Source organism: Anas acuta, chromosome 3 (genome assembly GCF_963932015.1).
Source record: "Anas acuta chromosome 3, bAnaAcu1.1, whole genome shotgun sequence".
Taxonomy (NCBI): Eukaryota; Metazoa; Chordata; class Aves; order Anseriformes; family Anatidae; genus Anas; species Anas acuta.
The window spans coordinates 51,625,477-51,651,878 of record NC_088981.1 but is presented as its reverse complement, the minus strand read 5'-3'; the positions used below and the strand labels follow the sequence as shown (position 1 = coordinate 51,651,878).

The following is a 26,402-nucleotide window of genomic DNA, read 5'->3' as shown; positions in this document are numbered from 1 at the left end:
TTTTTATTTTTTACCAAAAAAAATAAATGGATTTTCCCATTTAAATGGAAGACAGCATTTAATGAGAAACTCAAGGTTATAGACTAACCTCTTCCAATTAGTCACTTTAAAATTAAACAATTGTTGTTAACAGCCAGTATTTTCTGAGATTATCCTATACATTAAATAAGCAAATCTGCACAATGACTTGTACAGGTTATTCCCAGATGATAGACAGAAGACTAGCAAAAAGTTCACTTTATTTTCTACAGTCCAGATTTAAGACGATAATTTTTAAATCTTGATTCTCTTGCAGTTAAGAGTGTAAGACCTCTTTGAGTGATTTGCTTATATGCGTATGCTGTGTATATTGGATTTTAAATTCAAGGAGCATAAAATCAAACTGAACAACCCAGGAGCTGGCAGGAGTGGCACTGTGTGACAGAAAGCATGCTCTGTGCATCTGTCCAGCTCTGCTTGCCTCCTCCCTCTCTTGAAAATACACAGAAGTGCAACTGCAATGATTCCTGCCCACAAAACACCAATTTAGGGCATGGTTTGACACTATGGCTGAACCAAATGTGTGCCCTGCCTTGCTGAAAGGGGGCATTGCTGCTCTCTCTTAATTCTACCTCCCTTCTCCACTGCTCCATCCCTCCCTCCCCACTGCCCAGACTTCCCCCAGGCTTTTGGTATGCATCTAGTTGGAAGGTAAACTGTTGTAATTTGCTAACCAAAAAAAAAAAAAAACAACAAACCAAACAAACAGAATTTTTTTTTTCCACTGGGTTAGACTTAAATCAGCTCTTGTGAGACCAGACAAGTGTCTGTGTCAAACAAGCAGCAGAAGCAGAGGAAAGAAGGAAGAAAAAGCCCCATTTCAACAGTATCAAGATGTTAATTCATTACTAGTCACCTTGTCAAACCATACTCTAATATCTTGAATTTAAAATTTGATGTCTTCTCACAGCTCACTAGTAATGAGCTCATTATTTAGATTTATTACTAGAAATAATGACTAAAAAAAGTGAAGATGTCTTATAATCTACAAACAATTCTAATAGAAATATAGAGAGCTGCATGTGGCTTCATGGGCTATGTGTTTCTCTGCATCCCTCTGCTAAGTCTGGTGGGTAGGTTACACCCGCTTGTTCTTACCTCCTGGGTCCCATAGTCAGGTAAGGACCCATTACTCACAGGCTAAGCGTTGGGTCCCGCAGAAGGGCTATGTAACGCACAGCTGAATACATTAGCCAAGTTTAAATAGTTCTTTTCTAACCTCCTTCATTTATAATGGTCTTGAAAGTTACATTGCCCAGAAAAAAACATCAAACAAAAGGACTGATTTTTAAATTGCAGCCTTTTACCATTCGTAGCACGTTTTGTTTGAGGTAACAGGCTATCCTTTTGCTCATAAGACAGATGACCACGTTTTTAAAATGGAATACAATTAATGGCACAGGAATAAGGCAATTACATTATCTCATACTTAAGAGATCATCACAGCCTTTGGCAAAGACTTATTAGCCTTCTGGTAATTACAAAATTAAAACCTCACCACTTTTTTTTATTTGGCATGGCATGGAAGGAATAATTAACAGCAGCACTGATTGATCTTCATTTAAGGACGTTCTTTTACAATTCCCAAACTATAAGGAGTGTATTAACTTACAGCATCCACAGTATTATCCAGAGTGCTTATAGAAAATTTCGTCGCACCTAGACCACGTTCCTCTGTGTGTATCCCACCACCAGACTTTCATTTACTCTCCCTTTTTAAGGATGCAGTTGGCTGAAACTCCAGCCCCAAGCACATCTTTCATCAAAGTGAGGCTGCTCTCTGTTGAGCTCTCAGATTTTGGCTCAGCCCACTCCCCCAGGAAGAGCTACGGAAAAGGCACTTGGAACAGGCATCGAGAAGTCACGTTATAAGCATCTGGAAAACGCTGACTTCAAGAAGTAGAGAGCCTCAAGATCTCTCCTGGAAATGTTCTACCCATTTCAAAGGGCTGTGAATTAACACCTGTCCTAGCACTAACGTTGCACCAATTCATAAAACACGAGAGAGGGGAAGAAAAGGAGCTTATTCTCCAGATAGCACAGCGCCTCCGCACGTGCCTTGGAAGATGATGTGCTTTCTAAACAGCAACAGAAACACGATCAGGTGATGAGTGACAATAAAGACAGCCAACACTGAATACGTTACATTTTGCAGCCACACAAGGCACCCTCAGAGACCAAACCCATTTAGCTAACCACTGCCACGTGAGGTGCCAGTGCTCCTGTGTCTCCCAGCAGCGGCGAGGCCAGGAAATCCCCTCGCCAGTCAGTCATGTGCACTCTTCCTTATCCTGATCCTAAAACAAAAGTGCCTGCACAGGGATGGCGCAGAGCAGTGTCGGTCGAGGCCACGGCAGCCACACAACAAAGAGCGCGGCCGAAGCAGAATGATCAATGCTGCTGTCATGTGGCACAACCACCCGAGGCATGCCAGGCAGGGAGTCATCCATCATTTCGGTGTAAACCTACCCCATAATGCATGCAACTATTTGCCTCGGGCTAACTCCTCCAGTCCCCCAGACTCCTCACGAAGGCACACATCTTGAGAGGTACTCCCTGCTCTGCCCTCCTAACATCACAGCAGTGCCTGCTTTTTATGATAATGATTTTTCCCATGATTTAGGTGCTGTCTTTTCAGCATAGGCATATACTGAATCCTCCTTCTAGGAGCAGAAGTTTCAGGTTTTATTTTATTCCACTTAATCTCTGCTAGAAGACAATTTCTTCCCTTCGTGACTGGCCTGGAAGGTGATACCACCAGCACTGTTGTTGACAAAACTACTGAGCCGTGGCTTAGAAATTCATGGAAAAGGGCATCTCCTGTTATGTATCTGCAGGAAGAACAGCATGCCACTGCACTAGCAGTTTGTCTTGGTGGAAAAAAAATTGCCCAGTGCAACATGGGCTATAAATAACTGCACAAGACCTTAGGTGGAGAGCTCTTTGTTGGCAGAAATTCTATCAAGAGTGCAATACATGTTTCAAACACATACACAATTTAAGATATCAACACAGAATGACTTTCTGTAGAGAGAGAAAGCACAAGATACAGTTAGTACTGTTAAGGAGATAGGAAAAAATGCCTGGAGGTGAGAAGATGTGACATAAGCCAAAAAAGAGCAAGTGAGGGGAAAGAGCCAGTGATGTAAGGCCACTGTGCTGCAAAAACATTATGAAATAGCCATATGCATGTGAAATGCAGCAGGAACAATTCTGGAAACTGCAGAAACTTTTCAGCTGTAAGCCCTCCTATACCTCTTGCAGGTAGGCATTAGTTTGGTTTTAATCACCAAGGTTTTTAAAAGAAATTGTGCTAGAGCAGCATTTGAATCTCTCCTCAAAGCGTAAGACTGATGGCCTGTGTTGAACATTAATATGCATTTACTGTTTTTCCTAAAATTTTTGGATGAGGAAAAAGGACTCAGCTGGTTAAAATCACTGTGGAAAATAACTGTGTCTATTGAACCGTGTGTGCGTATACATGCAATCTATCTTACAGAAAGAATCACAGACCGAGGAGAGTGACAGTCCTGAGGTCACACACCAGCAAATCCCACATGGAGAAGGACTTTCCTATATGGATTTCCTAACTAAGAATAAAAAGCACACAAAAAAAATCAAACCAAACCATAATTCTACGCGTTTACAAGCCAAACCCTTTCAATAGCTCATGGCTAAGTCATTTGTTTAATGCTTAATGTGAATTTCTCCACTTAACCACAATTCATGTAATCAAGGCAACAGAATTCCCATTGCAATCTACCCATTACCATTTCTGAAATATTTGTACATTATTAGTGGATCCTCCTCCAGCAAAGATTATAATTTATTAATATACATATTTTTTTCAGTTCCTCTTCATAATTGCCCATCATCTTGTCATCCCAGCTGCTCTTTTGTGCTCGGCCCTCCCCCGCATTTTTGTGCTTTTTCACCGCTTGTGCAAGCAAAGGGCCCCACACCGTATGCTGAATTCCTAATTGACTGCAGGAAAAGCTGAACCTGCAACCCATGATTTATGAAGCTGTTATTCAGCCTCTTGGGAGCTCTGTTTGAGATGCAGGAGATAGACACAGCATCCTCATGCATGTAAAGCATCTGCTCTGTCCCTGACACTTCATTCCCACTCAGATCTTGTATTGCAAGCATGGGACTTATTACTGCAGGAAGCAAAGTTGAAGAGTTTGAGTTTGTCAGCTTCAATAAAGCTGTCAGCACAGAAAATCAAGTATAAAGGGACCAACAAAAAGGACCCAGCATATAAAGGCAGATAGGCCACCCAAAGCTTAAAAATAGTTGTGACCCACATTTTCTCTTCCAGCATTTGAATCTAATCTATTTTCTCAATCAAATCAAATTAGTTACACAGTACTTATATAAAACTGCAAAACTAAAATATCCATAACGACAGGGTCAGAGCAGCAGACTGACCCTGATATACCATCTAGGGTATTAATCTTCTCTTTTAATGTATTATTTTATAAAATCAGAGAACAGACATTGAACACTTTCAGATACTGTCAACATCTGACCTTCAAAAGCACTTTGGCTCTTTGCCAAAGCAACACTCTTCCCATTAAGAAATCACACTAGCCATATATAACCTAGTATTATTTGCAATCCAATTAAAGTATTTGGAAATGGTTAGAAAAATGTATATCCCTCATCGTGTATTCTCAACATTTTGAATGCTCTTCCTTCTAGGTCATAAGATCAGATATGTATCAAAACCTAACTTCTGTTTTCAAAAAGAAATAACTGTATTCAATTAAAATTATTTAGAAATTCCCAGCATAGAATAGCACATATGGTTTGCTGTTTGCAGATTAACAAGAAAAAAAACAACAAACAACAACAAAACACAAGAATTTGAAGTCAGCACACTTTCTGAGAAATCATACTTTTTCTCTTTTATGTTAGACTATTTCATAAAATTTATGAGGCAAACAAAACATCTGCAAATAAAAATCTTAGGTGTCCTCTGATGCGCATTTTTCTTCTGAGACCACCTGAAAAGATACCCAAACCTTTTCACCAAACAATGATGTTATTTCATTTGGACTGGTAGAGAGGGTAGCGCAGGACTAGAAAAACATTTCTAATTTCTACTCCAAAAATCAATGTAACTTGCAACAATTCTTCCTGAAATATTTATTAACTGGACACTCAGTGTGCATGTGTGTATGGAGTACCACTGTAAAAGAGAAAAACAATTTTGTTAAATATAAACATGTAGTAGATTAAATTAAAACTCTGCCAACCATAATTGCTGTAATCAAAAATGGAAATACACATTTATGTCCTTATCAAGTTTCACATTTGTATTGACTTTTCTGAAGCCTTAAAGGCTAAGTCAACATTTCACAAAATACACACACACACATTCCCTCTTCCATGTTTGTACATTGTTAACAATTTAATTATAAAAGGTTTATAGAAAACAAATCACTCCTGTCTGCAGATTCACAACTCAGAAAATAAATTAAAAAAAAAAAAAAAAGAGGGCTATTCTGACATGATGGAAATGTCTGAGCAAACCTAATTCTTATGCATGTAGGCCATAAAAAGAACATTAGGTTTCAGTATCAAAAAGCCATTAAAACTAACAAACAAAAAAAATCTATTAAACAGCTTAAATTTTCAAATGGTATTAAAAATAAACCATCCACTAAAATTAAAATTCGGCCTTTGAAATGGGACTTGAATTCTGTATGCATACTATGCCCTGCTGACCCTTGCTAAAGAGTGCAAGTCAATATGAAATACTCATAAATGGAGAAAGAATGATGGATTTTCTGCCAAATAACCCTAAGCAAAGGTAATGCTGTTAGCTAGGGAGCCTTTGCCAAGCGATGAATTAAGACAACCTCCTAGCATGTATGATGTTTTACTATTTGCATTTTTTTTAACCTCCGATTCTTTTCTTTTTATAAATAAAAGCAATATAACCAGTAGGTAGCAGAAGAACAAAGAACTGCTTATTTGCTTCTTATGAGTTGAGAGCTTTCAACTGAGGTAAGACTGCCAGTGTGGGGAGGGAAGGGGAGGGAAAACACAACAGGACAGAAGTTCCAATGTCATCTGTTTCTCCTGAGTAGATTGGTATCCTATTTACTAGGAACTGGGCTTTCCTCTGCTCTGAAAGAATGACAGATCCTTCCCAGCTATTTTTACACCTTTGGAGAACTGTCCTGGGACCAAGAATAATGGACAGGTCTCACCAGTTGTACAATCTTTACTTTTAATTTATGAATGTGATTGAAAGAGGAAACAGCTGTATTAAGTTCTAACGCTGCAGAAGTCACCACACACAGCATTAAAATACTATTTCAGCTTGTCAGTGTAGTCCTGGTAGCTGCCACTGCCCTGCAAAAGCCCCGTTACCTGAAAGTTCCTATTACTGTGGTGTTTGGCATCTCCCTGTAAGTCATGAAGAGACACTTCTTGCCCCCCAAAAGTTTACAAACTACAGTCAAAAAGATTGGGATTAACTGTGCAGGCATGGAGGCTGAGATTATTTGTCTAAATTCACAAAGCTAGTCCAGCATGGAGCTATATCACGAAACCTTAGCCTTGCTTTAACAGTTGAGCAAAAAACCACCCCACATTTGTTCATACAGCAAAATAAATGTAGTGGCAACTGCATTTAGTTTCATGTGAAAGTAAGCACTGAAGAAGATGGAGATGAAATAACACAACATAAAAAGAAACTGGCTGGAATCTTAAAAATGAAAGCTCTCCAGAGGATCACAGCATGAAGCCCCTTTCTAGTGGTAGCAATAAGAAATTAAAAAATAAATCCTTGAAGTCCAACATTTAAATGTAATATATTGCATGTTGCACTGGTGCCAAAAGAAGCTTAGCAAAAGTATTTGGGCTTTATTTTTCCTTTTTTGGAAAAAAAACTACTACTAAGAAAATAGACTGAAGTATTTTATGGCATTAAAAAAAATCTACTGAAGATTACTCCTTTAGTGCATTAAACACATACTGTTTTTATAAGGTGGCTTGTAAACTCATTCTGTAATGTCTGCTCTAAGTGCATGTAAAATGGATACCCTTTGAAACACAACTTTGTATGTACTGAGCAGACAGTTAGAACAGCTAGCATTGTTAGTTTATCCTAACAAGAGTACCAGTACAATTAACAATCAGTTATTTAGCTCATAAGAATTTACTGCTTCTACCTAAGTTTATACCATTAAAATGTGTGACCATTACACCATTAAAAAAGTGGACCAGCTAAAGCACCAGGAAGTGAATCTTTCCTATGGAAGGCACCAAGGGTTTGCGATAACCCTCCTCTTGTCATATTATACCAGGGAAGACGGAGTTTGGCATGACTTTGTTTAATGCAGTGTCCTCTCAAATGCAGTGTGGAATGGGATGTGCTTATTGGGACTACAAAAGAAAGCAATTGCCCAACATACAGGCCAAGCCTGAAAAAAAGTTCAGAAGGAGACTGGGTTAGGATTCCAAAAACATATTCAGGCTTTACTTTTCTTCTGATTTAGAGCAATTCTTCTCTCAGCTGAAACACCTTCAAGAGATTAAAGAGATGGATGGGACAGTCTGCTGAGTTGTTTATTGTAATAATTTCTGACATGCCAACAAACACGACACAAGGAAGCTCATTTCTCTTCCTCTTTCATCCCTTAAATCTTCAAAATACCACTTGGATAGCCTATATTCACTGACCAAAAAACCCAACAGCTCATCCTTTCCATTTACCTTCACAGAGCATCAAGAAAAAAATCTGACTGATGGAGAAAAGGACCTTGGAGGTTTACATGGTAAGTATTTTACTGCTTTACACTAGCACGGGGAGGGATAAGCAGCAGAGAGGTGATGTCAGAAGCCTTGACAATGTTAGATGTGTTAAGTGTCAGAAACCATGACCTCTTCCTAAGCTGAGCAAGAGACTCATCACAAGGAGCAGCCAGCTGCATTCTGTGTTGAAGTTAGCAATGTTTCCCTTTCCTTTTTTTTTTTTTTTTTTGTCTTGTTTGTTTCCTTGTTTATTGGTTTGGTATCTCATTTTTGGTATCTCATTTTCCTTCTTAGCAAAACTGCCTATATACATGTTCACAAGAGTAAGCAAAGATTGCAAAAAAGCCTTTTCCCTCACATGCCTGAGCAAGTTAGAATTGGTTCTATAATCTAGACCCCAACATTTCTGGGTGCAATTTAAACCATCTGTCTCTACACAAACCTTCGTTCTTAGCGAGGCAATTTTGACATCAGCAACCAGAAGAAATTCCATCTCATTGCTGCTGCTTTGTACTCTTCCTCTGCTCACAAGAGATGTGCCTGATGCATACCTACAAAACCCCATAGTTTTTGTCTCCCTGCAAATTATACTAAGTTATTTTGCCTTGAAAGCTATCACAAAAAAAAAAAAAAGAAAAAAAAAAGAAAGTTGCTGAGTGCACGGGATGAAAACACCACTGTGATACAAGCACAGTTTCCTGCGCTTTTGCCAGCTGCCTGTCAGTAGGCACTTGTCACTTCTTGTCCTAGAAAGACATGCCAGCTACTCAGAAGGCAAGACTAATTCTTGTTCTGCACACATGAAGTGCTTGTGACTCTGAACCAGCAGTGGTTAGTTTGGTTGAGCCCCTACACTATTTCCATCATATGTCCTTGAGAAATGGCAGGGGGATGCAAAGCCTTATGTCTTTAAGAACATCCAGACACCTGTTTTCTGAAATGTTTCTTTCCCATACTGCAAAATTTTATATGGAAAAAACATTATCTAGAAAACTTGCCTCCTGAAATATGTTGGGGTTAAAAACTTAGAGTCTTAGATACACACCATATGTTGGGGAGTCCATGCGCAGGACTTCTGCTGTCACATGAAGAAATATACCAATTCTTTGTTTGCATAACATATTCATCCTAACCTAGACACCCAGAGGCACAGTAATGTTCTTGTTTGCAAAAACTGCCATGACACTTAAGAAACAAAATCTTTTTCAAAATGATGATGGGACACTACGGAGGCAAGAAAAATGAGGCACAGGGGGCATTTCAGAAGAGCACTTTCAACAAATTAAAATACACTGCCCTTGATCAGGAAGTAAGAGTGCAAGCAATGGGAGAAATCTGTGCAAAACCAGAACTTTACAGAAGTGGAAAATTTATCCTGAAGGCTGCCAGTAAAAACTTCAGTTGCAATTTACACCACGCTGGGCCTTCAGCATTGACTAACTTCTGTAGATCAGCTACAAGTTTGACATTACTTCCACACCTGAAGATAGCAATGAAGAACAAAGCGGGAATGAAGGAGGTTGATACTGGAAAATAAAACAAAATAAATAAGAAGTGATTGCCTAAACACAGATAAAGACAGATTTCCCCACTCAGTCATAACACAGGACTCTGCCTAAACCCTGAGCAGCCTTCCCAGCCATCCTGCTGAAGTGACAGCAATGAGGCTGAACCAAAAACAAGCAATCTAGAATCAGTCTTCCAGGCCAGCTTAGACCAGCTTTCATAAAAAAAGGGGAATGAAATGTCAGGAAGCCTGCAGGCTGCTGCCAGAGAGGCTGAAGAGACGTGTGATGGACTGCAAAGCTCAGTCCTCAGCCAGAGCCCCGCGCACACAGGAGCGATGGGAGAGGGAAAGGAGAAGCTGAGCTACAGAGCTCCGGCTATCTCCAGCTTAACGAGGGTCTGTGATTCCCCTGGATACCTGACACCGAAGCAGGGAATGCCTTCCATTAGAGAGCTCACAACAGGGCTCAGCGGTTGTGCTTTGTTTAGATTTTTTTCAATCAGACTCATACAACATTGCTCTCCGGCAATATTGAGAAGGCACAGCACGTTGCAACTCCAGCTGCAGAGCGAGCACAGAAGCAGGCAATGCAGACAAGACAGAGAAAATCAGATTTTAAAATAAACTTTAAAAAAACATTTTGGGAGGAGTTTTTTTTTTCTTGGCCATGGAACATGGTCACACAAACAGCGGGACCTACACAACCAAGACCGGTGTCACGCTGCTGGCTGTCCCAACTCACCCTCCCTTGCAGCAGCTCTGGTGTTTTTGTGACTCTGGGCTGAACTGCTTCTGTGTTAAGTCAGCAGAAAACAAAGCCAACAAAAAGGGCAATAGGTTTCTGCCGGGATGTCATGCAAAAATGGTCGAGCACAGGATGAGAAAGGAGACAGGCATAGCTGCTCTGGCCATGCTGGCTCAGTCTGATCAGCTATTTGTGGATGCTAATCCACATTAGCTTTACTGGCACTTTATAGCTCAAAATGAGGCTTTACTTTTGTAGATAATTATTTCAGCAAAAATACCATCTTATGTGGTATTATCTCATCTCTCTGCTGCACATACAACTATTTGTCCTGTCACTGTCTGGGAGGGGAAGGAAAGGGATTTTTTTTTCTTTGCCGTTGTTGCAGTTGTTTTCAACCAAGAACAATTCTCCAGTTTAGTTTATCACGTGGCTCCATAAACAGGTGTGCTGGCAAAAGTGAGGCGTTGCACGGGACTGGAAACAAGCAGCTGGAGGAAGAAGGCTGCTTAGACCAGGAGAGAAAATGAAATAAATATGTGAAACTGGTGCATGTTCAGGACATAGAATTCTCTTTAGTATGGTCTGCACACTTAGCAAGAGAGTTCTGCTCTAAACTAATTATGGCTTAAGTAAAAAATAATATATGAGATTTTAAAATAATTACCTATATATCACATGAGTGAATTAACATCCTTAGAATAAGATTTTTATTCTACTATACAGGAAATGGTTGCAGACCCTGTCACACATTTCTCATGTTCCTGCTTTGGATGCCTCTGCACAAGGCTGAGAACCACGCTCGTAGCTCATGGTCCCTAAAATACCTCTCCTAGCCATGCAGTCTTGCAACGTACCTTACGCTATTTCCAGCGCTTTTTGAACTCTTTCGTAAGATTAGACAGCTAACCTACATGGCAAAACGTGAACTGAATTTGCCCAGACAATAGCAATAAGTGTCACATCCAATCTGAGAAAAGGACTGGAACTACAAAAGAATGGGTCAGGGCAAAAAAGAAATACAGAACAGGGAATCTTTTTTTTTTTTTTTTTTTTTTTTAATGCTTTTAGAAAGAGTGAGTAAATAACTAGTTCATCTAGTTACAGAACTGCAGCACAGCTGTCCTGAATTCCTACCATCTGTATGAAAGACTGGATTATCTTTCCTCCCTGAATTTCAATGGCAGCATGGGTTTCAGGCACACACTACACTGAGCTGAATGTGGGGAAGTTTCCTGCTAGCTGCTTTGCTGTGTATCTTCACAGGGCAGCCGGCTCCTTGCTTGTACGGATGTGACCAAAATGTGGGTTGGTGCACACCTTCTATCTGTGATTCCAGAAAGCAGACTGATTTTGAGCCCAGTTTCATGGAGATTTGCGTTCTGTAGAAGTCCGGAACAAGAGCCCTTAAATGGCAGCTCATGAAGGTTTCCATCTATTGCAGCTATACCACTTTGTCTCCCAAGAGAAAAAACAGGGCCAAAGACAAACAAAACAAAAAGAAGTGTTAAACACAAACAGGTGAATAAGAGAAAAGAAATAAAAAAAAGCACGAAATGCTTGCATATGCCCTCAGTGCCTGAGGGAAGCACTAAAAGCTGAGGAACCTAAACCCAAGGCAACACGTTTCAGGCTCCAAAACCTCTACCAAGACTCAAGACCGCTGTTAACCTACTTCCATTCAGATGATACAAAACTGACTTCCCACTTGAATGGATTGCTTACTGCAGAGACAAAGTTACTGCTCCCAGCCTATGAAAAATGTTAGACATCCTAAATGCTTTTGCTTTTTACTTCACAAAGCCACACACCAACTAGCAAGACTTCATAAAATACTTATTCTATTATCATTAATAAATGTACTCAAAATGCAAAAATGTTCTTTGAATGGAAGTTTGATTCTTAGGGGGAAATAAGCAGTAACACAACACAACTGTAACACTGGAGAACACAACCCTTTTCCTTGAAATGGCCATGCATTTTGAAAAGAATACACAAGAACATGAAATGCCCAGACTACCTTGGAAACATCATGTTTCACCACCTTACGTGCAATATTTCATTTTCTTACAAAGGCCAGCATTTTCCCTCTCCTATCTAACCAGAAGTGAGAGCAGAATGCTGAACCAAACTTTTCCCAAGAATGCTATTGCTAACAAAGTATCATGTGCAAATGTCCAACAATCTTATCAAATTATATTGAATCAGAAGTGCAGAGGTTAGCAAAATTGACTCTAGGAACTGATTTTGTTGATAATATTTTAATGGAAATCTAAAAGTAATTGCATGTACTTTGCTCTTCCATTAAAAAAGTTGAAGAGTATTTCTTTTACTCACATAAGGCTTAAGGAGATTAGAAACTTACTTCTATAAAGATGAAAAAGCAGAAATGAGAAAATAGAACAACAAATATTCTTTAGAAAGAAGAAAGCCCACAAGACAATGGAACACAGATAAATGAAATTTCTACCCGTTCAACCTTTTTGTTTTCACTTAGGTAACAACAAAGTGATATATTTCTCATTAAAAAAAAAAAAAAAAGCTTTATTTCCCAACCTCACCCCCCCTTAAAGTCATTATGATCAACAGGTTTCAACCCTTTATTTTTTCCTGGTATAGTTTTTGCTCCTTTTTAAGATTCCTGTAAGAGATCTGTCTTCTTGTTCACTAGTGAACAAGTTTGCGTAAGAAACCTTTCTAGTCCTTATCTATTACTATATAGGCTAGGCTGATTTATATTATAACAACAGGTTCTATAATAATGCAAATGTCTCCTATCAAACAATATTTCCAAGTAATTTGGTTCTCTTTATGTAATTTATAGTAACACGTAAGTAAGATATAAGCATATCCATGTGCATTTCTCTGGTAGTTTCAGGGCACAAGCACATTTATGTTTCAGGTTACTGCATCTCTTCAAAAGCATTGTTCCATAGGTATTCAAAGTGCAATTTTATGGATTTACTTAAGCCAACCTGGCCTCTGCCTGCTCTCCCACTGTTCCTAGCTGGATATTCTTAGCACGTTCTTTGCTCTAGCACTAGTACAGTTATAGTAAGCAGGTTCAAGAAAGCTCATCCAGCTGAAAGCTGATCATTCATTCTCATTTGATTATGATATCGCTCCAAGACAATTAATTTAAATTGGGGCTGCTTAGTCCCCCTTGCCTCTCTCTCCAGTCTCTTTCATATGTGCATTTCTTTGATAGTTAGTGAGGCTGTTCAGGACACAGGCAAGAGAATGGCTGCAGCAGTGGAAAGGCATTACGACTGTGAGGTAGCAACACCCCTTTCATTTTATCAATCCTCAAGTTTAAAAAACACCTTTTTTTTTTTTTTTTTAAATAAAATCTAGTTTGCTGTAAAGCACTTGAGCCACAAGTTTATTTTGCCTACTACCATAATAGCTGTTTCTACATGTCTACTGTTGCTCCTTCTGTAAGACTTGCTTGTGCTGAATTCTTAATATCAATAGAGCCCATCCACCCACATGCTTTCATGGGAACATGAGGGCCTCACGTTGAAGTTTTACAATACAGCTGAGCCAACCTAATGGCTCATTGTCACCAAAATAAGGTAGTCTTACTCCTCCTTTCACCACCATCTGTCTGCTGTTGCCTTTGCACGGGCTCAGGGACATATGATCCCTGATTTGTCTGAGCTTCCCGTACTGGCAGAAAAAATGATGAAACAGGAAAATTGAATGGTTTTCATCAGTTATCAAGAGGGGTCAGGTGAATACTAATACAAGGAAACATGAAGTTATTTAATGGCTTTGGCATCCTTGTAGAACTAGAAGCATGGTGATGGGAACACTTGAGGCAAAGAGCAGGGTGAGAGAAGTAGTGTTTTGTGGTTTTTATGCATTCACTTTAAGATTATTTAAGATTACTACATTTTAAGATTATTATTCATTCTGGCAGTTAATTAAGTAGCATTCTTTACTTTTCATTGCAATTTTATCTTTTCTTTTGCACCACTGTTTGCCAACTTACCAACAAATCATAATATAATAAAATAACTACTCACCAACAAATCCTTTTTCCCCAACTAGTTTAAGGGCAATTTTATCTGCCAAAACAGAAGAATTTCCGTGTGCAATGTTAGCAAAAGGTCCAGCGTGAACAAATACTGGTGTTCCCTGAGTAAAAAATATATATATTTCGTTAATATCATGGATAGGTAAGAACACAAACTCAATTGACTTGCAAGCTAATCAAGATGATACACAAATCAAAAGCTCATAGAATAAAAAAGGAGGAACTTGGGAACGATTAAGCGAATAAAAGCTGGTTGTTTCCCTCTATCCCTCAAACACACCAGTGTTAAGATAAAAAGCTTTAGACAAAAAAGTCATTTTTTTCCATGTAAGATGAGAACTGTATAACAGAAGTGAAATACTCATGTTACATCTTCCTGTTTTACTAACACTGAACAAATCTCACACAAAATATAAACAAACACCTGTTCTTACTGCTTCCTCTAGAAGTGATCATACATAAATAACTGTTTTGTTCAGAGTAAAGACAAATACATTTTTGCCACTGGTACATTAAATTTCAGGTTTATTCTAAGAAAACTTTTATTTATTTATTTAAATTGAAGTAAGAAAAGGAGAATATGCATGCACATTGGCAGAGGATATTCTCCAGAGACCAAACAACTAAGTTAGATCCTAAAGACAATTCTGCCCTATACACATCAGAGAAGAAACAGTAGAACAGGAACAGAAAAAGTAAATAAACCAGAAATCAAGCCCTGTAACAAGACTGATGTAGATTATTACCATCACAAAACACTGATATCATAGTGTTTACTTAGGGTTTATCTTTTTTCTTGGATCCTATCTGTTACCAATAGCATACTACAACATGAATAGGGCTTTAGGCATTTACGCAAAAATTAAACTTGAACTAGGTACACCATCAAACACAAGGTATCAATCTAATAAGAAGTACTGTGCAAAATAAAAGATTATTCTTATTCCAAAGGGCTTGGAACTTACAAATAAAATGCAGACCACTTCTACCAACCTAAGTCTATCTTTCCTCAAGTTTTATTTCTACCTTAATCCAGTATTTTCCCTCATAGTATTCAAATAAATAAGACCGCTGTTTTCAGCTACTAGATTGAAATCCACAGGATTTATTCTCATTTGTGTTTTATCACTAAAAAAGTAAAATTACATTTTATGAGTCCTTAATTTCTTGTGGCAAGCAATTACAAGTCCACAGCTTACTACAGCCCAGAGCACACAATGGCAGATGTGACACACGGAAACTCCAGAATATCAGTACCGAAGAGGCCCTCTGACACTAACTTGAAATGAAAACACACCACTAAACCACTGCCATTGCAAGATACTCCCCTGGAGAACTGAAATCCACCAGAAGACAAGGGGGAGTTATTTGCAGGGTCTTTTGACAATGGCAACCCTGGAACAAAGATACAGTTTAGGTCCTTATGGGAGCAAACTCCAGCAGAACCTCAGGAGCCTCCAGCACAGCCTGGAAGAGAGACAATAACGTCTTCCCTGGCCAACTTCAGGCTCTCTGTGTCAGTCCAGCTATCTCACAGAGTGCCCCTTATTTTCGTTACACTCTTAATAAGCTATATGAGGAAACAAATAGTGGCACAGGGATGCATTCTGCTGACTGTTTTCGGTACAGGAAACTTTATTATCCAAGCATTAGTAAAAGAAAATAAACCCTGAATGTCAATAAATATCTGAAGTTATCTGGCATCTAGAAGGATGTTTATAATACTTATTACCATCTTTACTGTGCGTGGCACTTGAAATGTAACATGAGCAGATGAGCACGGAGCAGCCAGACTGCAACTACAAAGAGTTGTCCCATACAGCAGCAGCTGCTCTGTTACGCATGGTATAAATAAATGCTAAACATTATGGGATCAGTTCGCAAGGGAACAAATCTATCATGACAAATATGGATAAACACTATGAAATCATTATGTATATTTCAAACAAAGTAATCTTAATTCTACAGCATTAGATACAAGTTCTGCTGAAGCCCACATTTATTGCAGGTAGAGTCAACAGTACTAAGCTAGCATTTTGCCATGTTTCTCATTTTGAGATTTTCCTGTCACTCCTGTTTATAAAACACTAACTCCTTGAGGTGGCACTTCTGGTGACGGAGTAGCAGGGTTGTGATAGAAAGTGCCCCTAAGAAATCTCTTTAAAAAAATAAAATAAAATATATATGTATACACGTCAACTCACATGGGGAAAAAAAAAACAAAAACATTCACACAAGTTCCATAACATGCAGGACTAACATTCAGCCATTTTTGATTTATGAACTACTAGACCTCTTCTCCAGTGTGTATGGAAGTCCTTACAAAGCTAGTGCACATCTGCTGAGTAGGCCGTTCTTCTCCCTCTATCACGAGCTCTTTGAAGCAACTCCTCACAACTCCAACACTCAACAGCATACCTGTGTACAGACTCTTTGCCAGATCACATAGAAGTACAGCTATCTCTGCAATGGGTGCTTGTAGCTGCTGCAGCCACAGTCACTATTAATTACAGATTATGCCAAATTAACTGTCAGTATCAGCTAGAAATCACCCAGATCTCCTGCTCCCTCTCCTCGGGCAGTCTTTTTGCCATTCCCCAACACCAAAGTGGACCTGCCTTGTGGAGTAGTTTCATCTGTAACTTGCAGGACAGGTCTTTTGCAGTCTGAGGTACATTTGTGGTCTGTGTAATTATATCATTCTGTTTTTCACCACCACTGCATTGTAGACAGTGGATGTGCTTGTCACAGGATCATTTCTCATGTTGCTATTGTCAACTCATGGTGCTGGTGCTAAAGGTCTTTACATTTGTATAGAGAACTTGTTCTTTCTGAAGAAATAGGATTATGTTGCCCAATTACTTGCTATTGTTAGTCTCTTTGGAAACTTAAAAGGTCCCTCTTCTTTTGGATGCTGCTTACTACGATTATTTCAAGTGTAGTTTGGGCTTCAAATTTCATTTCTGGCTTGTGAGAAAAAAAAAAAAAGATTTGAAATTTACACACACATCAGAAATATATTGTTTCCTATAACAGAAGGCACATTATTACATCCACCATCTCAGAGTACAGTAGAATTAGCTTGGCTTAAAATCTGTCATGCTGGAAGACTCTACACTCTCAGGTGGCTCAGTGCACTACACTCAAATGAACAAGGCAAAAGATTGCCCTTATTAGAGGAAAAATTGGAGCTATCACAAGTAGCAGCTATTAAAGCCATTAACTTAAAAATTAACAATAATGAGAACTATTTATTCACAAAATGGGCCACAAAACAAGCTTGAAGCTCAAGAACAGTAACAACAGCATGGGCAGTAACAAAATAAGCCATTGCACCTCTATACACAGTGACAACACAGCCCAAGGGGATCACACCAACATTATTATGCACAGCATTATGTTTTGGGCCCTTTACTGCAAGGGCATCGAGGTCCTGGAAAGTGTCCAGAGAAAGGCTACGAAGCTGGTATAGGGCCTGGAGCACAAGTCCTGTGAGGAGCAGCTGAGGGAGCTGGGGTTGTTTAGTTTGGAGAAGAGGAGGCTCAGGGGAGACTTTATTGCTCTCTATATCTACCTGAAAGGAAGGTGTGGAGAGTTGGGCATCAGATCCAGGGGAGGTTCAGGGTGGAAGTTAGGAGACATTTCTTCTCAGAAAGAGCAGTTGGGCATTGGAACAGGTTGCCCAGGGAGGTGGTGGAGTCACCGTGTTCAAGGAAAGGTTGGACCTGGTGCTTAGGGACATGGTTTAGTAGGTGACTTTGGTAGTAGGGGGATGGCTGGACCAGATGATCTTGGAAGTCTTTTCCAACCTTAATGATTCTATGATTATCTTGGACAAGATTTTGACAAGCTGGAGATTTCCATTCTTGGATATATGAATGATACTAGCCTGCAATTCAACAGGTACTCAAAGAGTGACAAAAGTTTGTCATTCAGACCCATATGGCAGAAGCAGAACACAAAGCAGTCTTCTGAGCTGTTTTAGTTTGCTGGAAGTAATTTTAAAAATAACTTTGTAAGAAGAATTTTTGGGAAAATATCCTTGGGTACTGCAGTCAGGGCCCTCCTAAAAAGCAATAGTTGCTGCAGATGTTTCAACTATACTATAGCTTTGACTAGAAAAGAGCACCACATAACAGGCAGAAATTTTACTGCATTGAAATACAAATATAAAGAAATGCAGTGAAACAAACAAAGGAAATGCATGCCACATCCAGAACCCAATGCCTGCTAATCAGAATAAACTCTTCTGACAATTATAGTCGCCTTCTAGAACACTACAACAAAACATTATTTTGTAAGAAGTATGTGAAGTGCAAATAGAGTGACACATTAAACAGAATCAAAATTACTGTGTCAATGAAGCTTAATAAGCACTATCTGAATAACAATTTAATACACATTTCTGGCTACGACATTTTTCATTCTGCATGACCTCCAGTTCCTGCTATCAGATTTTTTATTAAGTTCTGATACACACACTCATATGTCTCATACAGCCACATGAAAGAATAGATGTCCTTTGCAGGAGAAATCAATTAGGATGGCTATAGCAAAACAATACGTAGCATGACAAATTCTGGTTTTCTAACATTCCTTGAGAATAGCAAGTCGTTGCCATCCAAACACAAAAGCAAAAACATAGCTATCACTTTGATATGCTGTAGAAAATTAGACTTTTTACCATCTGGGGACTGCTCTGGTATCTTTCTACACTCTTTAACTTCTCACCATGCGAAGAATTGTTATGAGATAGTCCAACTATGTAATTTTGATGGCCAAAATTCCAATAAAATTGATTAGATTTCTTCCAAATGCATTTGTTTTCAAATCTGCTTCAGTATTTCCCATTTTTCTCCCCTCCCCGTCCCCCCTGTCCCCATGAATGTCATTCATCTTTCAGCTCACTACTGAAAAGACAATACTACAGTGCCCAGTCACTAAGTTCACAGTTGTACCAAATTCTACATTCTTCGAGCTGTTGAAGAAAGCTTACAAGGATAAGTGTAAAATATTTGTTTTACAGACCAGCAAAGCTTCATGTAGTCCCTGAAGGCACTATAACAAGAGTGGCTGGTAGCCCGCTTTTCAAAAACTGTAAATGGGCAGAAGGACTCTCCTCTTTCTGAACAGCACAAAAGATAACGCCTAATAGAATGGCCTCATCAAAGTATCTGCCTTCCACACAAAATGATCCATCATAGGAACATACACGTATGTATGTGTATACAGCAAACAGATTTAAAGGAAACACCTCTAGCAGAGGGGAGGGGAACAGAAGGAATTTTGCGACTCAGAAGCCCAACCTGCTTTCCAGTGTGCTCAGAAGCAGATCAGCAGTACACTGCAGCTTGCTTTTAGCTCCAGGCAAAATTATGACTAAAGCCAGACTCTCAAACAAAGGAAAAAAAAAAAAAAAGGACCAAAAAGGTACAGATGCAGCTAGGGTTGATTAATTAACATATACAAATGAACATTTGCTAAAATGCCTTTACAGAGTCGACCCTGGCCTGAACCGTGAAAGTTAAGTGCAGTCACTAGAGAGAAGTATGACAAGCACAACATGGAATTTGAAAGCTGGAGAAGAAGGGCAGACATCACAAGCTATACTCACCTCTAATGTTTGCATTAGTGTTGGCTTAATTGCATCTTTCATCAAAACTGCCAAAGCACCTGTTACTCCCTAAAAAACAAGAGTTCACATTTTAAGGAATTCAATTCTAAGGTGCAACATTACCGAGCTTGAGATTAAAGTTAAAACAAATACAAAACACTTTACAGTTCAAAGGAAAAAAAAAAAAAGGTTGCTCATAAACCATAATGGATAAGTAGTGTTAGTGTTACATTACAAATCTATCTAAATGTTAACTCAAGATTTCTAACACATTCACAAAGTGTGCCAGAAACAGTAACGATTGTACTGTGGGTATGAGTACCCTCTAAACCTAGCAGGTTAATATTCTTCCCTTTTCATAGAGAAACCAGAAACTGAGTTATTAAGTGATCAGCATGACATTCATGGAAACAAAAGATGAAATGAAAGCAAAGGCTACTAAGACTTGAGAAACCAAGACAACAATAACTTGTTAAAGGTGCCTAAAGAAATGACAGATGTATTTCTTTCATGACAGAATCAACAGCATGAATCAATAGCTAGCAACAACCAGAAAGGGTATTTTGCAAGACCTGTACAAATAACAGACACAAGGTGAAAGCAGGCCTCAGAGTAGATAATGACTGAGATCAAAAATTAAAAGCGCCTTATTGTAATGACAAGAAAACAAAAGGGAATTGAGGGAATTGATGTGCTCTAGTTAAAAGAAAAAATAAAATAAATCTTACTCTTCCCTAGAGATATCAAGCACAAATCTTATCTAGTGTAGGCTAGATAAGAAATATAGGATTCGCACTGATTGAATTTAAGAGAATACCATGACATCATTACACAGCATTTACACTAAAATTCAATGCCCATTTTAGAAAAAAAATGGCTACAGAGTATGCACAACACTATCAAGCTACAAACTATCTAGAAACCATAAGCATATATTCCCATTTATTACTAAATTATTTTGATTCTGAGAAGAAAATGTATTTGGTTTTAAAAGAATTAGATCACAGATAGAAAAAATGTAGCAGTGCTACAAGGAATATCTTATAACATTGCTGGAGAACACAAAAAGCTGATTTAAAACATCATTTAATTGAAAAGAAATATTAAAACCAAATAAAAATACCAGCTTCTGTAAACTGTTTAAGGTTGAAAACCATGGATCTGTTATCTGAGTAGCCTATTAGGAATTAAACAATAATGTTCAAATAAAGAAGAGCAATGAAAATAGTGTCTGTAGAACTCTCCACACAGCTCTTGCCCATTAACCCAAATCTGAACAATCATACTCTGTGCTAAAATCTTAATGATAGACAGATGAGAAAGATTAAAGTACACTGTCATTACAGAAATACAGTGTTTTATACAAACTACTTTCCTCTTTCCGAACATCACATCCAAACACAGACTTCAGAAGAAAATGAAGCGTTGTATTTGACCTCAGATAAAAGTGAACTGAAAGCAAAAGAGTAAAACTGATTTCTGCTAAAGCTTAGCAAGTGTTTCCTTGGAGGAGAATGAAGGAAAGGAAAGGAGGGAAGGATTTTATCTTTTTAGGCTCCTTTCATTTTACAAACTTCCACCGTCTACAAATCCCAACAGACCCATACAAAGATGTAATATGAGAAACTGGTAGCAAAACAATACAGTTTTCCTTCTTCCAGATGAACAAAGAATATTTTTTTGTTTCTTAGCGGAGTAGATTCTACAAGTTTTATTTCTAGCTTTAGGATCCAAAACCCAAGGAAACTCCAGAGTGTCAGCTCTCTGTGACAACGTGTGAGGCTCCACCTCTTCCACAGAAGACACCTGGTGCTATTCTGTACATATACCCAACTACTCATTTGAGTCCAAAGCTGAGTCTGAGTACAAAGAAAAGGAAAATATCTTAAAAAGAAAAACAAAATTATTGCCACTTTTCACTTTCACAAGTTCCTTTACAGATACACTGTTTTAATTTGTAAAAGTTATGAACTAATTTCAGATAAAGAACTTAAAAATGCGTAACAAAACTCACCAGTTAAACAATGCTTCACCAGTATCCCATAAAATTTTCTAACGTTAGAATACGATGTAAATTCAATACTTTATCAATAAGTCTTCTTTTCACAACCACATAAAAATAACTGCTACTGCTGTTGCCTTTGATTTTTTGTGTTTCAGTCACCTTAGTCACGTTTAAAATCCATCTTTATAAAAAGTGGGCATATTTTTTAGGATATTAAATTTAAAATTTGTTCCATATAAACTTCCTTTATAAAAAAGGTTAAATGGATTTTAAAAATTTGAGGCACTTAAAGTCCCAAGCCTAACAACGTTACATGAAAGGGAACAAATTTCATTGTTAGTTATTTCTTCAATAAAACCTGTTTTTTAATCCTTCTAGTTTACAGAAAAAAATATTATTTCTCCTGTTATCACAGTGCAAAATTTGAATTCATGAAAAATCAGACTTTTCAATACACTTAACTAATGTATCTGTAAGCCTGTTGTTTTCCTACTGCTTGATTAATTCTGCAGCCAGCTGGTACAGCTTTTCTCACACTACAGGCACAACTCTTCCCCTCCCACCACCAGCTGACCTAAACAATGTTTAGGACTAGCTCCTAGCTGTAACTGCTAGTTAAGTTGTTTGTATTCTGTCCCCCAAAAAGCAGTATTATGTACTCATGCTAGTCAGGAGGTTACAGGCAACAGACATCTGAAGAAAAAAGCTGGTCGATTTTACCCATTTTCTTCCTGCATCTCAGTTTTTCCAATACCATACAGAATAAGCTCTACATTTACCATCTATCGTGCTAAAAGAGAAACAGCTGCTGATGCTTTCAGTGCATTAACACTGAGATATTTTACAACCTTACCACTGAGATATTTTCCAACCTTACCAGGTAAAAGACAAGTGTAATTGTAAACAATATTCAACTTTCTGGAGAAAAAAAGCCAAATGGTAAACTTTATATCAGGTCTTTCAGCTGGTCAATAGCAAGTTTAACTAGCTGATCAGCCCTAATGCTCTTCTTCTGAAACGTGCTTGAGGACTGACAAGTGTTAACTCATGCCAGCTGTAACATTCGATTAGAAGTAAAGTTTCTGTTGTCTGCTTCATGCTGGACCACCAGCTCATTCAAAACAAGCATGCAAACTGCTATTTGCTGACTCAAGCTATATTGAGTGGAAAGATTTTTGGGGAGAAGACAATAACAAAGAAGAAAGGGGAAAAAAAGGACATTTTCCCCTACCCCTCCTAGTCAATAATGGCTCATATCTTCTCTCCTTTGCTTTCTGATAACTCTTCACTAACCTGATAAAACAGTGAAGTAAAACAATAAATAAATAAATAAAAGAATAAAAAGAAACAAATACTTCCTGTATACCTATACATTTTTACTTTTTGGAAAATTTCATTCATACTAATCGTACATCTGGACACATCTCATTGTATCTGAAGCAGAAAGCATAGAAGAAGAGACAAAAAAAAACCTCCAATTAGCACACATATCTGTCTGCCTTCATGGTTCTTAAATCTGCATTGTGTCAACAACAGTCCTTAAAAACTAAACAGCCTATGAAGTTTTCATATCCATCTACCATCGCTGTCAAATTTTTTGTTCCTTCATATCCCCAATCCCCCAAGCAGCTAGTAAAAAATTGCCATAGCTCACTTGAAGTCCTGGATCTGATTTGCAAAGCCATGTGAGGAATCAGGTTCCCATTTCTAATTCAGAGGTAGGTAAATTTTTTATAGAAGCATTAGAGGCTTAGACACTTACACACCAATTAGGCATGTAAGAGCCTAAGGATCATTAGCTTTCTACTAACTCTCTGTCAGCAGAAAGAAGTAGAACTCAGGATCAAATGTAATACAGACACGCATCTCTCTTGGGTTCCCTTCTGGAACTGATCCCAAGTTCTACTTCTGGAAGCAATACTCCTTCCATCTTCCCATCGGCCAGCGGGGCAGGTGCGCTCCCCAGGACTGCAAAGATCACAGAGCACAAAGTAAATTACACACGTGACACAGGAAAGGCAAACCTAGATGAAAACCCCCCACTTTCAAAACCACTTCCATAGGAATGGTCTCTGAAGTTTATCGAGAGTGGAAATGAAAGCCAGCATTAGATGACAAGCAAGGTGATTGAGAGCAACTACTGTGAAATGAGTAAGGGTTATACAGACTGATGGGCAGAGAAACAGCACATTTCTCTAAAAGAAAAATAATGAAGCACTTATATCTTCCCTTTGTTTGAAACTATAGTCCCTAACAAAATGATAATATTTTTCTACAATATCGGTTCTGTAAAAAACCTAAACCTTAAACCAAGAAGGGCTGTAACTACTTGCGTTTAAAGTAAAGTATGTACACAGTGTTTCTGTTGAACCAGGGAACAAAACATATTCAGCTGACAGATCATTTATAAAAATAAATATGAAGCTTTTTTCCCCCCCGGAATTCTTGAAATCTAACAGCATGGTAGAGATAGCAAACTGAGAAGTCTTATTAAAAAAAAGAGACTTTTATTTAATATTTTTTCATAGCTGCTGAAATACTAATCTAGGGCATACATACCCATTTAATTTCACATAAAGATATGGCATGTGTCCATCAAAACTTTTCTAGGCTGTAAAAGCCAAAAACCAATTCAGTCTTCAAAATACTGTACAATGAACACCACATTTTGGCAAAGACTTCTATATATTCCACTACAGAGGCTAGATATTTAATCCATTACTCTTATGGAAGGAGTCTTCTCAATTCATGAAATATTCAATTTATCTTTTTTCTATTACTTCTAGCATGCTGCTGCATCTGGTTTATATCTGCCAATGTATATTTTAGGTTTTATCATTGTATTTTTCTAAATATACTGAATATAAAGTCAAAATTAAGAGCAATTGTGTTTTTGTGAAGTATAGTGTGTGTACTTCTGGAAACAAATCACAGAGAAGGTTTTAGTGGTTTTGTTTCACATAGATTTCAGTGAACTAAGAACTACTGTCAAACATTTAAACTTAAATAAATTCAACCTTGGTTGCATATATAAAAGCACAAACCCCAGATTTTATTTTATTTTTTTTAGTTGCAGATAGGACTGACCACCACCCATTACTCATGTTGGGCAGAAAACACACCTTTAAAATGATAAAGCCACCTTTACATTTGTTAAAGCTATAAGCAATTTCAGTTTTTTGGGCTAAAATGTTCCATGCCAAGTGGTTATGATAGATTCAAGCTTTTAATCTTGATTTTGTTTTATGAAAATTTAAGCCAAAATGCTTGAACTGTTTTTGGAATAAGAGTATTGTAAAAGCATGTATAGCATTTTTCCTATATTCGCTGGTCTTGATGTCTTTCCTTTCTGAGCTGTAAAGATTTTACACCTCCTCTCTGCCCCCAGTTCTGAAGGAGGATGAAAATTCAGGGTTCAAACCTTTTATCACATGTGAAAATTTGCTCAAGATAAAAACCTTTGGAATACCAAAGTTACAGTTCACAGATGTCCACTTGTAAATGCTTAGTCCTGCCCCATCCCACCTATAAAGCTTTAGCTGCAACGTGCAGTGTGCTTACAGCCTAGGGTATCTACACTACACATCAGGCTGGACCAGCACTTAGTCTGGATATCTGCACCACAAGTGAAGATCTCTTCTCCTTGATCCTAAAGGAATCCTGTTCTAACACATAGGAGGAGGGGATGGAATCTGTGCAGTCCAAATGAAGAGGAGTCAAAAGCTGGGATTGAAGAAGCACAGTAACAACACAGACAGCACAAGCAGCTGGGGTAGAGTGGATCACAGAATCATCTAGGTTGGACGAGACCTCAAAGATCACCTAGTCCAACCTCTGACCTAACACTAACCAGTCCTCCACTAAACCATATCCCTAAGCTCTACATCTAAACGTCTTTTAAAGACTTCCAGGGATGGTGACTCCACCACTTCCCTGGGCCTCCAATGCCTCACAACCCTCTCAGTAAAGAAGTTCTTCCTAAGATCCAACCTAAACCTCCCCTGGCGCAACTTTAGCCCATTCCCCTTCGCCTTGTCACCAGGCATGTGGGAGAATAGACCAACCCCCACCTCGCTACAGCCTCCTTTCAGGTACCCGTAGACTGCAGTAAGGATACTACATTTAAAGTCTAGAAACGGTAGGTTTAGTTGCAGGCTGTTCAAACAGACTGATCACCAATAGAAACAAAGACGAAGCACCACCCAACCTAATTGAAACTTATCTTCTTTTTATGTATGAATTATGACATGGTATACTCTCTGATCATACACCTCTTGCTTCTTGTTTCCAGCAGATTCAACTTCATACAGGATACTTCACAAGTGCAGTACAGTACAGTTATTCGTAAGTGCTCTCCCTTGTACAAAGTAATACATATTTAATCTGAAGAAGAAAGTCAGAAAAGCCACTACTAATTTCCTTTTTGGACATTTCTTAAATCCCAACATCGTAACATCTGACTTCATCACCAACATTAATAACTATGAAGAAATTCACCAGTGTTCCTGTTTCCAGAAAAACAAACAAACAAACAAAAAACAACAGTATAATCAAGGATTAAACACTAAACTCAAAAGTATTCACTAATTTTGGGTGCTCACCCCTAGTCAACATAAAAATCATTTCTCCCCGTTCAAAGTTTTTGATAGCGTTTCACCCTTTACACAGATTTGATTTGTTTAG

General features: G+C 38.3%; 1 protein-coding gene across 4 annotated transcripts in view; it reads right to left on the bottom strand.

Annotated features, from left to right (window-relative positions):
• MTHFD1L (methylenetetrahydrofolate dehydrogenase (NADP+ dependent) 1 like) overlaps positions 1 to 26,402 on the bottom strand; it is a 149,339-nt gene that overhangs the window by 72,333 nt on the left and 50,604 nt on the right. For 3 of the 4 annotated variants that reach the window (XM_068677083.1, XM_068677084.1, XM_068677085.1), the window contains 2 exons: positions 19,715 to 19,783; positions 14,090 to 14,201 (listed from right to left, as the gene is read on the bottom strand). In XM_068677083.1, the coding sequence (XP_068533184.1) occupies positions 14,090 to 14,201; positions 19,715 to 19,783 (181 nt within the window). Of the gene's footprint in view, positions 1 to 14,089; positions 14,202 to 19,714; positions 19,784 to 21,728; positions 21,789 to 26,402 lie in introns of those variants that run through there. The other variant, XM_068677087.1, reaches the window with a different exon arrangement.